Below are 17,640 nucleotides of genomic sequence, written 5' to 3'. Positions count from 1 at the left end.
GAGATACTTGGCACCAATTATACAATGGTATGGATGCTTTCTCTCTTAGTGGATCAGATGATTCAAATCCATGGGCAGCTATGCATCTATCATTACCTCCATCTCAAGCTCCAAGATTGAAGGAAGGTCTGAAAGGTCCACTATCTTCTCTAGTATTATCGAGGGTATAGTCTACGGTGTGCCCTCCACTGGGTTTATCGGCTTAAGTACTCCATCCATCGCATGCCCACAAACTCTTTTGACATGTCGCAATATGTGCACTCCTTGGGATGGAGCATCACCTCTCTGTAGACATTTCCAAGGTATGTCTAATATTATTATATGTGATATTCAAATACTTTGCAAATGTAAAGTATGATTGATACACACTTTTCTTACTATTCACTCAAAGTTAAAGATTGCTTGGTCAATGATCTCTGATTGAAACTCATTGAAGTGTCGCATGTGGTCTATAGACAAGCGATGCTTTCATGTAATTGCCAGCTTGCAATGTGAGTGAAAGGACACATAACATGTTGATTAAGATATGCTTCATGATCTTGGATGTTAGGACCATCATCATTGTTTGTTTGGTCTATGTCTTACAACAAGCAATATGTTTTTGTTTCCCTCATTGATGATCTTTCTCCATTTTAGGCTCTACTTATCTTTCTCACTCTCTATTTTTATATTTTCCTCCATTCCTTTTCTCTTCCCCTTTTTATTTCTCTTCCCACCCCTCTTTCTCTTTCTCTTTCCTCTTTTTCTTTCTTTGTTTGCCTCCCTTCCTCTCTTTGTTTCTCTCTCCCCCTCTCTTTACCTTCATCTATTTTTATCTATCCCCTCTCTATTTCTCTCCCTACTCCTCTTTCTCTCCCTCTTTCTCTTTCTTTGTTTTCCTCCCTCTATCTCTCTTTGTCCATTTCTTTTCTCTACCCCTCTCTTTATCTTTATCTATCCCCCTCTCTATTTCTCTCCCCACCCCTCTTTTTTTTTTTTTTTTTTGCCTCTCTTCATCTTTTTTTGTTTCTCTCTTGCACCCTCTTTCTCATCTCTCTCTCCCCCATCTCTCTGCTTCTCTCTATTCATTTTATCTCCCCCTCTCTTTATCTTTATCCATCCCCCTCTCTATTTCTTTCCCCACCTCTCTTTCTCTCTCTGTTTCTCTCTCTTTGTTTGCCCCCTTTCATCTCCCATTTTTTATCTCTCCCTCTCTCTTTTCTTCTTCTCTCTATTTTTCTCTCTCATTCCCTCTCCACTCTCACTCAACGCATCTCGTTACAATCAAAATCAAAGATAGAAAACAAAAAACTTAAAAAATAAGGATATTGAAAAACCCTCTCTTCCTACCTCTCTTGCCCCTCTCCCATTATTTAATTCTCTTTTCCTTCTCTCTCATTCTCTCATTGTTTCCCTATTTCTCTCTCCCTCTATTTTTTTTCTCTTTATCTCTCTTTTTCTCCCTCCCTCTCACTTTCTTCTTTTCACTCTCCTTTCTCTCTTTACCTCACTCTTCTTTTCTACCTCCTCCTCTCTCCCTCTCTATTTCTCTCTCCCCCTCTGTACTTCTCTTTCCCTTTCTTTGTTTCCTCTCTCTTTGTTTCTCTCCCCCCTCTCTCTCCCTCATTGTTTCTCTCACTCATCCTTCTCCCTTCCTCCCTTCATATCTCATTTCTCTCTTCCTCTTCCTCTTTGTTTCCTTTCTCCCCTTTTTCTCCCTCTCCCATCCTTCTTCTCCCTCTCTTTCCATGCATTTCATTACAAAGAAAAACAAAAAGAAAAGAAAAAAACACAAAAACAAAGGAAGAAGAGGCGATGTATCTACCTCAAAGGCCCGAATATGAAATCTTTTGTGCCTCCTATTCGCATTTGTGTACTTCTCTCTTTCTTCGCATAGGTGACAGTAGTGATGAGCTCTCCTTCTCTCTCTCTCTCTCTCTCTCTCTCTCTCTCTCTCTCTCTTTCGCTCTCTCTCCCAAATGTTTTTGACAAATACAATGCTTGGGTTTTTGGTGCTTTTTTTAAAAGAGCATTACTATTTGCATCGCTATATGGAAATTTGCGACACTAAAAGTGACACATATAACGATGCTATCAGTGATGCCACTATTTTACATTGCAAATCGCTACCGCTATTGTCCCATTCCCTTGTCATGTCATGTAAGCTTTCTCAAATTTTGCCAACTACCAGTGTGACTCATGGGGAAACTAGCTAACAAACACATGGAATTAGATGGAGAGTGCCACCAACTCTTCTCTATTTACGATGAGCTCAGACATGTACACTATGTTAAAAAACATCGTCTCCATGTAGTTTTCCAACTAGGTTTTAATATTACACCGTTTCTCGCACATGTCTAGGTCTTAATGTTGGGGTTCTTCATGCATGAGATCAATTAAAATTATATGCCAAGAAATTCTTCGATTATTGGGTCTATGTAAGAAAAGGTAGGGTTGTGCTTTGATAGTGGGACTTAATTGATTGAAGATGGGTTTTAGTTAGTTCTCGTCTAGTTAATTACTAATTCGTCAAGACCTAGCTCAAGTAGTAGTTAGATGGTGTGCTAAACCCAAGATGAAGGGTTCCATTTTCACATGCAATGGGGAATGCACCTTGTATATTTTAAAAGGTAGACTTAGGTGGTCACCAAAATGGACATTATAATGGGATCGCAAATTGAATTGGTAGTTGAGGGGTTCGAGTGCCCTTTAATTTCAAGTATGGATGTAAAGCTTTTGTAAGCCTTGATATTTCAACTTAAGACAAAATCGTTGCTCCTCCAGTCAACTTGACGTGGAACGGTGGCGCAGCGCGCTACAAAAAGTCTTATTTTTGCCTAGCACTTCAAAGGGCCGTTTAATAAGCATCTACATGTCACATTAACTCACATAACAACGCCCCTGACTTGGATTCTGTTGCCAAAAGCAAAACTGTTAAGATAGGTTTTTTGAGTGAGAGAGAAACAGACAAACTCACGCACACAGACAGACGTGCAGACAGGCAGACGGACAGGTCTATATTTAGGCTATGGCGGGGAACCCTAGCAAGCGTCTGAGCAGCAGCATAACCTTACATTACGACGTGTCATCGGCTTTGCTAGCAGCGGGCCTGCTGCCTGTGCTTGCCGCCAGCCCGAAGAAGCTGCGCCGCATGCCGCACCTCTTCAACCGTGTACTGGAGCTTCCCCTCGACTCGGAATCCCCCGTCGAGATCCAAGAGTCACTCGAATGCTTCACCTTCACCATCCGCGTGCCTGGTCTTGACCCTGAGGACGTACGAGCAGAGGTCGTCGAGATCGTTCCCGGGGTAAGCAAGGTCTGCATCCTTGGAGCAGAAAGGCTTAGAGCCATCCTTGATGAACTAGATCTTCCACCATGGCGGTTCCGCTTGCCGTCTGGCTCGCAGCTCCATGACACGTCTGCGACATACGACGATGACATGTTGGTCGTGAGAGTGCCTAAAGACTCCGTGCCTGCTGTGGATGATCGAATTTCAAACAGGCCCCCTTCGGATGCTGAGAGAGAAGAAGGGAAAAACCAGGTAAAAGCTGTTGATGATACAGACTCAGCAGATGAATCAACCAGAGGTGCAGATCATCTACTTGTTAATGTTGCTCCTGCAATCCCAAATGATAACGAGATAGGGCAAAGCGTTGCCGAAGCAACAGAGCTCGCTTGTCTGATGAAAAGCCGCTTGACTCGCTTGCATAGCTCAAGGTTCTCTCTGGTCAACTTCGACACAGCTTGTCAGGATCCTGAACGTTTCTTTGTTCCCCAAAGGCATGCCATGTCTCAGCCCTCGCTCTTACACAGGTCAGCTGACTACCTGCAAGAACTAGTCTGGTAAGAGACTGTGTGTGTTCAATGTTTTATACACACTAGTTTCTCCCATCTATCAACAAGGCCAGTAAAGCACTGTGGTGATGGGCCTGAGAAGCATGCTTCACTGTTCACTTGTCCCGTTTTGAAACGTCGTGCTGACGCTGGGAAGGGATTTTTGGGGTGTCTTATATTTGTAAGTCTATGGAGTCAATATTTGTACATGAGCTAGAGTCTTCTTCCTCATGGGAATAAATGTGAAGAAATTGCTGGTGTAATTCTGCAGAGCTTTCTTCCCTTTTGAAACGCTTCCCAGCTGCGCAACTTTGAATTTCCCAACTGTGTATCATCCTTGGACCACTGTTTGCTGTGTATAAATTTTACCACTGTTTGCATGTCTAATCAGCGTGTTAAATTTTGTCAAATTAAACTTCTCATACTTCATTGCTACTCATTATTCAGAATGCAATTTGTATACATAATGGAAGGACCACTTAGTCAGGGCCTTGCCCTTCAAAGGACCAATGCTTTTATGTGCTTGAACTGTAATTGATCTTATTTCAGTGGAAGATGTGATTGCACTCAAGGTGTCAAATGTTTGGTGTCTGTGTCTTGGAAGGCTTATGTACTGATCAGGAAATGGGTTTGCAGCTTACAAACTGCAAGGTTTTTAATTTACAGTTATACATAGGAGATCACTCAAGGTTGGAGTGCTTTTTCTACTGGGGAACCGGTGTTTGTGTTCTAATTACGGAGAAAATGAAGCTGGCTTTGATGTTGGGCAGTATACTTTGTCATTCATTATGTGGGTAGAGAGGATGACGAAAGTGATAGTCAGACATCAAGCCCTATGGTACAGCAGAGAAAGATGTACGAGCACTTACTCAAATTGCAGTCAATATTTGGCCAAGAATACAAGCAAGAAATCATTTGAACGTGGATGAATCGGAAGTTACTGAATATGATGTGACTTGATAGGGACAAAGGTGCACTAAGGCTTCAAAGCTACATAATGAGTGCTATAATTTTTTAAATATAGAAGCATTCAGAGGCCGCCATCTTGACGTTTCATTTTTTGCACTGTTTGTATAGCCCGACTGCCCACAAGGACAGCCTCGGGTGCTCAAATAAATGCCGCTCCCTTGTGAAAGAGTTTTAGCTGTTGTGGTCAGGGATTGCCGTTCAAGACGTGAGCAAGTGGTGGGTAAGAGGGTAGCTAACATCAAACGGATATTTGAGCATACTCATCTTAGTTCTCTCATTCAAACATTTCTAAGATTTCCAATATTGGCACTTTGTATTGTTCTCTCATTCACACATTTCTAAGATTTTTAATATTGGCACTTTGTATTATCATGTTGAAGGATGCTGTTGATGACCTTATTTATATTTAGAATATGGTACTTCACATAGCAGTATAAGAGTCAATTAATCATTAGTATAAGAGTCAATTAATCATTAATATGGTACATATGATGCAAGGATAATTATAAATATTGTTAGTATGATGTAATGATAACGTGGGAACATACTAGGAATAGTATTACTAGCTTCCCATTTGAGAACGTATGTTGCTTGGTCTCAAGGCCTATTTTGCTAGCGAATAGTTGAAGGTATTGATCAAATAAAGCAAGTAGAGTTTTTGATTTGCTTAATAATGGAGATTGACATTGACACCACCTTGGATGCTATGTTATGATGTCTCACATCTTGATCTTCCATGGTGCTTTGAAGTTCACTTCCACCTTGTCTGTGGTGCATTGTTGAAAAGAAATCCGATATTCAAAGTAACTTTGGGAAGTTTGCCAAAGAGATACTCCCATGAAAGTGGACTTAAGACCCTTGTGCAATCTTTGATGCTACCTCTTTTTAAGTGTGTAGTCCACTTCCTTAGGCATGATTATCCCTTAACCAATGTGAATACAAGCACTTAGCCACCTCTCTTAGTACATTGTGGCTCAATCGTAATTGATTTACATGTTCTCTCTTTTTGCATTATATCCTATCCATGGACCATTCTATCTAAGCACACTATATGCTATGCCAATCAATCCCTTCAATTTTCTTAAACCCTAAGCTACCTCCTTGGTTTTGCACTCCCCTTTCTTCGTTGCTTTCCATTGTCAATGATGGTCTTCATTCACAACCAATCAAACGATATGATCTTTCATCCTAATTGGATGGGATGAGTTACAGGCTGCCCTCTATATTCTCAAGGGGTTCATTGTATGTAAAACTAGACTATTGTGTATATTCAAGGTCTAATTTAAGAATCCCTTGAATAAAACAAGCTTTTTTTATGTGTGATTATTCCCACAAATTGATGCCATTCTATTTATAAAATAGGTCTAAGCGGGTTTTAAAGATCTCTTTAATTGAACTTATGTGATAAACTTACATATTTATCAATGATCCAACTAAGTTGGTGTTTATCAAATGAGCTTGAGAGACCAATCCTTGCTCAATCAACAAGAGGTGTAATGTGCAATGATAGAGTGTTGCATGCATGAGATGGACCTCTCGATGTATTGATATACCTTTTGTTTTGCATATTGCACTATAGTGCTCCTTGGCTATTTGTCTTTGTACAATATGTGGACATTGGGTGGAATGTGTAATTACACTCTTAACTAAGTACAAGGCATACAAAATTCACACAAGTGAACATAAGTTGAAGGATTGGTTTACCATCTAACAATTCTCCATTGAGCTTGTGGTGGTGGGGTATTGTGTGTGATCAATTTCTCTTTCAATCAAAGGAAATGTAACAAGTTAGCATGGAGGGATGTTCTGACTAGACTTAGGTGTATTTGTGTATCCCTATGCACATATGAGATGAGCTTTTCAATTATGTCACTACTTCTCGTGTTTTGCACATTGCCATGCAAGGCTCCTAAATCTTGCATCTATATGGACATGGTATGGGATCTATTGACAACTGTGCATATGGCAGATCCCAATCCTTGTCTATCTTTTCTAGGCATAAGCTTGAGTTCCCTCCAATATTGATTGGATCACACTCTAAGGGGTTGAGTGCTTGCTTTGGTATCAATTTGAGTGATTGGTAAGTATCAATGATCTACTTCAATTATATCAATTGTGGCTACTTTACAACGGAAAGTATTTCTATCCCTTGGGATCCCTAGTAGTTCCTATTTCTTATTCTAGGTAGTGGGCAATGTGGGATGAGCAACCATACATTCCCTCGCACTTTAGACCATGAAATACCTAGTCTATATCCCACTTCAATGTGTGGGGTTTAGTGAGTATTTTTCGATACTAAAAGTTGGTTCAAAGTGCTTATTCAAGATACTTGTATACTATATGGTTCCTTGATCTTGGGCATGCTTTGGACATGAAAAAGATATTCCACCCCTTATTTTCATATGTTTTAAACACATGCGCAATGAAATTTGCTATATGATAATCTAATCTTGTTGTTTTCATGCCTTGATCGTGTGTATGGACACGTGTCCAAGTTTCCCCCCTCTTTTTCTCTTCATGTACACACTCAAACAACTTAATATCCAACCATAACTTAGTGTCACATCAAAATGTATCCATGCATTAGCATGATCAATGAACTTAGTAACATTATTGCATACGTGTTTGTGCTTCACACACATTAATCATAACGATGAACCTAAGTATAAACAAACTTCTCATTACAATCATGTATGATTTTTGCCAAACATCCATACACTTTAGCTTAATAATTTTTTATTTGGACACTAGTTTATCAATTTGTTAGTCAAGTTGTCAAGGACCACCTTTTCTTAGTAATGCGTGTTAATGAATTTCAATCTTAGCCAAAAATGATAGTTGATAAAATAGTACATGTCAAAAATAACGACTATCGAAGTCCAAAAGGTTAAAGGAGTTACCAAAAGCATAGAGTTACTAAAAGCACCAATTTTAGAAGCTACCTAAAATAGTAGCTATAAAAAATAATACATATTTAAATTAGTAATTGAAGACCAATATTTGAAAATAATAAGAAAAGATCGAGGTGAAAACTATTAAAGTAATATACTAATTAAATAGTAGATTAATTTAGGAATATCTCAAGCCTTGACATCTCTTATAAATAGCAAAAAATGATAGTTGATAAAATAGTACTTGTAAAAAATAATGATTGTTGAAGTCTAAATGTTTAAAGGAGTTACCAAAGGCACTAAGAGTTACTAAAAACACCAGTTTTAGAAGCTAAAATAGTAGCTATAAAACATAATAAAATTTTAAATTAGTAATTGAAGGCCAATATTTGGAAATAGCAAGAAAAGACCAAGGTGACAATTATTAAAATAGTAGATTAATTAAATAGTATATTCATGTAGAAATATCTCAAGCCCTTACATCTCTTATATTCACATCTCTATATAGTAGATTAATTTAGGAATATCCCAAGCCTTGATGTCTCTTATAATTACATCTCTATGTAGTTTTGTGTCATGTGATAGGTCCACAACATTTGAGAGCTAGTTTCTAAAATACATGTAGCATGCAAAAGATGTTTATTGTAAAATGTGAGCGCGGAGGGCTCTCTCTCTCTCTCTCACACAAATTATCTAGCAAGCTTATATTATTACACATGTTAAATAGAAGAATCTTGTGTATGCATTTTAAAGTCTTGACGGCAAGCCACAAAGGCCTAGTCTAAAGATTGGACATTGTGAGTGGATAAGAGAGAGACAAAAGGTTTGAGAGTATCTATCCAAAAATAAACTCTATGTATATAATGTGTGCAATTGAATAGAGAGCACATTCTCATGTAAGCAAAGTTGAGAGCTCTTACTTTTGTCTTCTCCCTCTTTTTGCTTCAGTCTTTCTTCACGAGAGAGAGAGAGAGAGAGAGAGAGAGAGAGAGAGAGAGAGAGAGAGAGAGAGAGAGAGAGAGAGAGAGAGAGAGAGAGAGAGAGAGAGAGAGAGAGAGAGAGAGAGAGAGAGAGAGAGAGAGAGAGAGAGAGAGAGAGAGAGAGAGAGAGAGAGAGAGAGAGAGAGAGAGAGAGAGAGAGAGAGAGAGAGAGAGAGAGAGAGAGAGAGAGAGAGAGAGAGAGAGAGAGAGAGAGAGAGAGAGAGAGAGAGAGAGAGAGAGAGAGAGAGAGAGTGTGTGTGTGTGTGTGTCTGTGAGCTTCGTAGAAGCTTTCCTTCACTTATTCCTTTTGTTCTTCTTCTTCTTTCTTCTTTGCTTGTAATAGTGGTGGTAACTAGCTTGAAGAGACACTTAAAGAATATTAAGGGAGGTACACTTGATCATTAGACCATAAGAGCTCCTCTTGGTAGATTGAACTAGAATAAGAGAGACGTTAAGATATCAAGCTCAACATGAGCTGACACTCACATATTTGGATGACCATTTTCATATTTATATAACTTGTGTAGTTGGTACTTGCATTGGCATATGCTTTTAGTGACACTATATAGCTAGACATCAGTTAGTCCACCCACCCGAGTTATGATAGACTCACAAGAGCAATCACATAAAGGTGTTTGAGGCTAATCTCAAGGTAGGGGGAGCCACAAAGGACACAGTGAACAAAATACATGTTATGCTAACAAAGAATGTTATAATTATGGCTAGAAAGGTCATATTGCATACAACTATCCAAAAAAAGAGGTGAAAATAACAAAATGAGAGAAATTATAACAATTATGCATCTAACAATAATCATGTTGATAATACAAAGTTATTTGTTATGCAACACATGATGAACGTAGTGAATGCAAATGTCTTAACAATGAGTGATGATGTATTGTATGTGGATTCATGTACCTCTAACCGTATGACGTCTCATGGAGAATAGTTGAGAGAGAGAAAAAATCTTGAAATGTTTAGTTTTGTGAGAATAGGTGACAATACAATACATCATATTACTTATGTTGGGAGTGCTCAGTTAAGTATTTGGTTGATGTGCTGTATATATCTAACATAACAAAGAATTTGGTTTCTATTGGGCAAATGGTTGAGTAGGGATTGCAAGTAAAGTTCAATCAAGATGGGTGTTTCATGGAAGATTTCAAGAATGAATATAAGCTAATATTTCTTTTAGCATTTTATGAATTATATAAATGTAAGACAAATAAAAAATTACATCAATGATATTTTTAAGTATTTACGAATTAACGTAAATATCAAAAATTATTTTCATTATATTTATAAATCATATAAACATAAAACATGGTTTTTCTTGATATTTGCAATTAATTTAAAGTGAATTAAGATAATTAAAGTAGGTGATTAAAATTATTGATTATAAGTACTCTCTTTAGAGAAAATTTTACCATTATTAATTAAGTCAAAATTATGGTATACATAGGTCATTGAAAATTATTAAATCAAATATGTAACTATTTTTTAAACCTAAGATCTTCAAACTAATTTACTTTACAAACATGAAAAAGTAAAATATAAGTCTTAGGTCATGAGATAACCACAAGGATGATATAATCATTCTTTGAGAAAAATAGAAAAATCTAAAATTTCTAGGAAAAATACTTGCCTTGTTGACTCACCTAGTTTTCAAAGAAAATTCATGATTTCAAGGTTCCAACTTATTGCACAAATTAGATTAAATTTTAACTATTTTCCAACCTATAGAAGTCTAGAAAAATATTCAAGATTCGTAATGAGGTCAAGCGACCAACCTTTAATGTCACGAGTACGATTATGAACAAATACTAATGATAACCAATGCAAGATCCAATGAAGGAAATTTAATTGAATTTTAGATCTCAAAAAGGGGACTTAGAAAAGAAAAATTCAAAGAAAAATCAAGAGAAATCCAAGAAGATAGTCCGAAGAGGACTAAGTTAGAAAGAATTTCCATTAAGTTAAGATTTTACTCTGATTGTCTCCCTATTTATGTAAAAATATTGATTGAGGAAGAATTCCTTGTGCTTGTAATGGTGCATATAAGTTTAACTTGATGTACTTAGGAAGTTGATTGAATTGAATCAATTCCTAACGCACTAAGTTTGTAATAGGATAAAAAGGAAAATGCACTAGACCTCCCCTAAGGCTAGTTGTAGGTCCCTTTTCCAAGGGGAATCAGCTTGCTACCTTAGAGAGTTTGGACTGACCTTGATGGCAAGAGATCGCTCCATAGGGAGTTCCTTGAGTAGGAGAAGTTAAGGGTGTTAGGGGGGCTTTAGCTAGTAAACTCTTAGACTATTAGGAATTGTCCAAACCCCTATTTGACTCAAGATGGACTTATTGAGGCCCTGATATTAGTTAGAGGCAGAAATCTTAGAAAAATATAAGGCTTCATGCCATTCTTCCAAATGGGCAAAAGGTGATTGAGGAATAATTGCTTGTGCTTGTAATGATACATACAAGTTTAACTTGATGCACTTAGGAAGTTCATTGAAGTGAATCAAAATCCTAATGTACTAAGTTTGCAACATGATAAAAAGGAAAGTGCATTGGACTTCCCCCAAGGCTAGTTATGGGTCCCTTTTTCAACAGGGATTAGGTTATCACCTTGGAGAGTTGGGATAGAACCGTGATGGCGAGAGGTCACTCTTTGTAGGGAGTTCCTTGGGTAGGAGGAGTTAAGTGTACTAGGGGGGCTGTGGCCTGTAAACTCTTAGACTCCTATGAATCATCCAAACCCCTACATGACTCAAGATGGACTTACTGAGGCCTCGGTAGTAGTGAGGAGTGAAAAATTTGAAAAAATAATGGCCTTCGTGTCATTCTTCTGTATGGATGGAAGGTAAATACTTATATAAGAATCTTTATTAATAAAGAAGTTGTTTTCGAAATGATTGTTTTCATTGTTTGTGTTTTGTGATTTAAGTTACATGAATGAACACTGTGACTAAAATGATTAATTAAAAAAATAGATCTTTTGTGTACAACTTAAATGTGCTAAGTAAGTATACAACTAAAACTACTCAATCGAGGGAAGCATGAGGGTGTGATTCTTGATGAATGCACCCTAAGACAGGGTAGTCTTGGTAAGTTGACAACTTCTTTACAAACTTGATGCATTATAGTATATAAAATACGAACCCATAGAATCAATCAGAACCTTCACTTCATATTGTTTTAGGGAATCAGAGTGAGACTTTGCCTTACTACGGAAAGAGGGGTTGACATACTCATAGTCCCCCTCGTTTCTCACTCCTTGAATCAAGGACAATATGAGGAGTCGCTTTGGTTTGAAAAATCTAGCAAAAGTAGTTGCTCGAAGACCGACGCCAGTTAATCCAAATAGGAGACCTTAGTTTACTTAGAATCAAAATTCAGGTCAATTCTTGTGGAAATGGCCAAGACCTTCTATTGCAAAGTGGGGTCAAGAGAGTCTTGGCAATAGACCTCGTGTTATTTAAAACAGTATTGAATGGCATCACCTAAAAAATCATATCATGGAGCAGTAAGTCGGGCTGCTAAAAGATATCTCAGATTGGGCATGCCACAGGAGGTATTAGAGTAAAATGGAATTAATGTATATGAAGATTTATTTATAACCTTGTTTAAGGAAACGTTCGATGTAAAAATGATTTCCTCTGTGATTATTGGTGAAATCTCTTTAAGAATAATGAAGATTGGTAAAAATTCTTGATATTTCGAGCAATGTTTACCTTAGCGATGCATTCCCTTGATTTTAATTAGTAGGACTGCTTCATGAGGATCTTGGAGCATTTGTATAACCCTTCGCCATTGTATTGGGAGCGTCAGTAGACACGAAGTAGACTCTATTGATTCATCAATGCCGATTGACTTGCCTACCTTCAAAACAACCCTTAAAAGAATTAAGTGAATGGAAGATCTTAAGCTAGTCAAGCTATTCATCTTTGAGGAATCATGTCTAAATCTTATTCTCAACATAGGTGGAGAATGGGTTCGTTAGAAATGTTATCTTTATGATCAAGTGCTTCATATTTTTCTAGTTGAGCTTATTGGAATTTTAGAGTGTTCGTGCCACCACAATTCTTGTAAAGATGATTTCTCGGATCTTCCCCAAAAATACTAAGTCCTAGATATATTTGATGAGCCTCCAACCTACAAAACTATTGATGTATCTAAATTTCACAATTAGAAGTGTTATAACCTAGAAATCTCCCTAGCTCGATTCTAATTATCTACGTGATGTAATAAAGAAACATGATTATCCCTATTGTGAGCTATGAATAATAAAAGAGTCTCCAATTCTTACAACATTGTGTACTTCATACTAACCTTATATTGTAAATTTAAAGTTCATGGATTCAAGTATTGAAATTATTAAACAGAGATGAATATTGTAAGAATTCAAGATGCGCAACTAATGTTATGAATGTTAACAAAACCAGGATATTATATCTTTTATACCTATGCTTAACCCGGTTAAAGCGCAAGAGAAGAAATTACTTCTTAAGCAAATCAAGCTACTTGAGTTTGATGATAAATAAAAGGATATAAAGTATGAAGTAGAAATTTGGATTAAATCTATGGAGGATTACTTCACTTTTGTAGATAGTGCTCCTCCTAATGAGTTGATGATAACTAAGCTAAAGTTGATTGGCAAAGTCAAACGTTGGTGGAAGCACTAGTGTAAGGACCAAGGGGTTGGGGAAGCAACCATTACTTGAGAAAACTTGAAGGAAGTTGTATGCATGGGATACCTCCCACTAGCATATCGCACACTTAAAATGAATGATTTCTTTAGCTTGAAACAATTCAAATTGAGCTTGGAAGCCTACTATTCCAGTTTTGTGTCAGTTCTGAAGTATGTCTCACCCATGGATTTCACCCAACAAGTGTCAAAGTTTTTTCGTAGCATAAACCCTCCATTGGATAAACTTGAAGCAATGTGCCCATCCAACTTTCAAGACAAATTAATTCAAGCAAGGCCCATTATACAGGAACTTGAATCAATATCTAAGAGTGGTAGATTTTGGGGACAAAGTCCTCCATACAAAGGACTGCAAGGATATGTCAAGAGGATCCGAGGACAATACCAAATTGATCAAAGGAAGAAGGGAAAGATAAGTGCAATTGGAAACTTTGTGCCTATAGCTGGTAACAAGAAGGTACCAAGATGGTTCCATTGTAGCGAACGCGACCACTTCAAAAGACAATGCCTGAAGTTAAGTCAACCAATCCGCCAATGATAATTTCATAGCGAGAATCAAGTAGTTTCAACCACAAAAGGAAAAGTAGCTAGTGAAATCAACCCTCCCATAAATAGAAACAAACACAAAATGAGGTTAGAAGCACACACAATCTATGCACATGGCTGAGCCATTAATCTCAAAACAAGAAAGAATCACAAATCTTGCTCTTAATAATGAACAAAATCATCACCATCATCTTTATCCTCCATAACTTCAGTTGTATAAGAGAAAAAAAGAAAGGGAGAAGGGAAAAAAAGGAGAACTTTTGCACAGAGGAGAGGGGAGAGAGAAATTTTTGCATCACACAAAAGGAGAATGTGCACCTTAGAAGAAAGGAGAGAAAGAGGCACATAATCAACCGTGCACTCCACCCCACCTTTTCCCCAAAAGGGACACAACCCTTGTATTTTTAAATGATTTCTTTAAATTTTTGATATATTTGTATTCGTAAGGCTTTAGCCTTTACATTTCAATTCTTTCTAACTCTTTAGAAGTGCATGCACGTATACTTTTGTGCATACCATTTATTTATGATGGATGTAGATGTGGTCTTTTTATGTGTAAGGGTGTATTTTAGTGCTTTTGCAACAAAATGAATATTATTTCCTTTACAAAAGATGAAAACATGGTGTATGCATGGACATTTTTGTGCCTTGTTTTTGTGCTTCTTTTGGTGTCATCATTTCCTCCCACACTGAAATGTGAAGCATCCTCGGGAACCTTGTCAAAGAAGAATCACTATCAAACATAAAACACTTCCAAAATTGTTAGTAAATCAATTTCAATCACGAGGGCTAGCCATGACAAGGCTTAGGGATTCGAAATCCATGACCACTAGAGTAAGGGAATTCCTGCCTCAAATACTTCCACACTAAAAAACTTGCATACTCTTCAAAGGATAGGGTTATATCTTCCACAAGGAATCACAAGTACAACTTTTCCATCCCAATAGAGGAAATAAAATAATGATTCCCTTCATCATGTAGCTTCAAAGGGCACCGCATCAAAATAAAGCACTCACTTGTATATAGAAAAAGAGGAGAGCATGGGAATATGCTCTTGTGACAAGGTCTTGTTGTAATGGATATGAATTTGTGGCTAGGAAGGAAGAGAGGAAATCATGGAAACATACCTTAAATTTTTATGTAGGATATATTTCTATGGTATTTGTTTTAAACCTTATTTAAAAGCTTAATATGGATGCATTATGTGTCTACAAAGATTAAGGATGAGGGGAAAAGCAAGAGGGGGTAATAGGTAATCACTAGTGTGGGTAAGGAGAGAAAACTTTGGTGAGTAGGTGAGGCTAATCGGGGAATTATGTAGGCAAAGAGGTTAGACTCTAGAGCCTAGAAAAACCATTTCGATTATATGTTTTTAATGTTTCTGTTTTTCTTAGATGTTAATATCATAATTATAAAAATGTTCTTTTAAATGTGTTTAAAGGAAAACTTATCCGTTGCATGTAATGTTTGTTGCCACATGAGATAAAGTAAGGGGAATTAAAAATGAAAGGAATGTAATTGGTAGAGAAGGATAAGAATAGGGGGAGTAAAGTAGGGGAATGAGAGAGGAAAATGAGGGAGGGGAAAACCCACCTTTTACTTCAGTTGTTTTCCATGTGGACAATGAAGGTAGGCCTTAGGATCTTGAAAGAAAGGGGTATAGAGGTAGGTGGAGGGAGGAGATGGAAATGCCTTGTTGCATTGCGTCTCAATCCTGTGGTCCAAAGGGGTGCTTTGGATCCATCTTCTCCTCTGTAAGTTTGGGTTGCTTACTCTTCCTCCCCTTTTTAGGGGCCCTTTCCCTTGCCTATTATGCCTTGCATCCTTACTCTCTCATCCTCTTTGTGCTATCCCTTTCAAGTAATAGAGGAGGGTATGATTTCAGTTGGCCTTTCTTTCGGTGCTCCTAATCGAATTGTCAAGAAGGGAGACCTTTGTGTAACAACATTGTTGTTATCCATATTCACAATCCGAGTCATCTAATGTCTTCCCTAATTGGCAATGATTTGTCCACCACTTTTGACAATGATTATCTTCTTCTTCTGTTATTATTCCTATGGAGAGGATAGGCTGTGAGTGACCCACTCTTGATATCATCATCATGAGATTGATATTGCACTTGTATCTTCTCTTGATCTTCTTCTTCTTCGTTCTCTTATTTCTTCTTTCCTGTGCTTCTGCTTCTTCTTCTTCTTCTTCTTCCCTATGCTTTTGCTTTTGCTTTTGCTTCTTTCCTCTCGTTTTCTACTAAATCCTCAGGCCTTGTGAAGGAAACCTAGAGCTTGAAGCAGGGCAGATGCTAGTTGTGGCTTTCCTTGACTTCGATGCATGCAACCTGGCAATGCTCATCCGATTAGCGGTAGAGCACTATTGTTTCTATTCTTCCTCTTCTTCTTCTTTTCGGCACTTTTTCCTTCCTTGGCAGGCTTCTTTTTGGCCTTGGAATAAGGAAAGATAGAAGGGTGTGTGATGATGTGCGATTTCAGGTGCTAGTAAACTTGGTGACAGACTCTTCTTTGGATGGACATGGACGAAGATGATGTCTCCTTCTTTGAAGATTTGTTCTTGCCTTTTTAGATCATCATGCACCTTTTGTCAGTCCTTGGCAGCTTGAATATATTGTTTGCTGATAATCTTGATTTGATCATCCATTTCTTCTAAAATTTTTCTTGAAGCTTCTACCCTTACAGTAGGATCGAAAAAATTAAGTGGCATGCGGCAATCTTGACCATATAGTGCTTGAAATGGAGTCATTTGAATACTTCAATGATAGGAGGCATTATAAGCAAATTCCACTAAGGGTAGATATTGAATTTACCTTTTAGGTTCCTTGCTATAATATGTGTGCAGAATATCCTCAATCACTTGATTAACTTGTTTTGTCTGCCCATCAGTTTGTGGATGATAAGCAGTGCTAAAACGAAGTTGGGTCCCAATGGGTTTAAATAAACTCTTCCACAAATGTGATGTGAAAAGAGAATCATGATCATTGATGATCCTTTTAGGTAACTCATGTAACCTAAAAATATTTTTTACAAAAATTCTTGCAATACCTGAAGCTTTGTAATTGGTTTTTGTTGGAATAAGATAAGTGACCTTTGTTAGCATGTCTACTATTACCATTATTGAGTTATATTCTCCTTGCATAGAAGGTAACCCAACTACAAAGTCCATGCTAATAAACTCCCATTTCATCTAGGGAATGTCAAGTGGCTGGAGTTTTCTTGGTATCTTGACATGTTCAGATTTTACCCTTTGGCAATTTAGACATTCAATGACATACTTAAGTACATCACCCTTGAGTCTTTGCCAATAATAGCTTTTCCTGTGATAGCATTAAGAGTTTTTGCATACCCCAGGTGTCCTGAAAAAGGAGAATCATGTGCTTTCCAAAGTAGCCTTCTCTTAGGAGTCTGACTTGAAGGAATGGATAGTCTCATTCTGAAATAAATAAGTCCTTTGTCTTCATCTGTAGTAGAGAATTCTTGAAATTTAGTCTTGAGTTTGGGATCTTGTTTCTTATTTTGAACTTCCCAAAACAATTGTTGATAGTCTAGGTCTTTATTTGCTTCATCCTTAGTCAACTTGATGATAGGATTAGTTGGCATTGATACCATTGTAGCCATAGTTTCTGCCCTAGATGGTTTTACGACTAAGGGCATCTACTACTACATTTTCTTTACCAGGTTTGAACTTAATTTCGAATTCATACACATCCCAATGCAAGAGATCTGGC

General features: G+C 37.4%; 1 protein-coding gene across 1 annotated transcript; it reads left to right on the top strand.

The window, feature by feature from the left end:
• The first annotated feature begins 2,856 nt into the window (after window positions 1-2,856).
• LOC148018473 (uncharacterized) lies at window positions 2,857-4,213 on the top strand. The gene has a single exon (XM_087661654.1). It carries the CDS (start codon window positions 3,008-3,010, stop codon window positions 3,824-3,826), a length of 819 nt encoding a protein of 272 aa, XP_087517780.1. The 5' UTR covers window positions 2,857-3,007; the 3' UTR covers window positions 3,827-4,213.
• The last annotated feature ends 13,427 nt before the right edge of the window (window positions 4,214-17,640 follow it).

The sequence above is a fragment of the Lygodium microphyllum genome, chromosome 21, assembly GCF_053477565.2.
Source record: "Lygodium microphyllum isolate KBCC chromosome 21, Lygodium_microphyllum_v1.1.10, whole genome shotgun sequence".
Lineage (NCBI taxonomy): Eukaryota > Viridiplantae > Streptophyta > Polypodiopsida > Schizaeales > Lygodiaceae > Lygodium > Lygodium microphyllum.
Note: the sequence above shows the minus strand (reverse complement) of the source record. Positions and strands in the feature narration are given on the sequence as shown.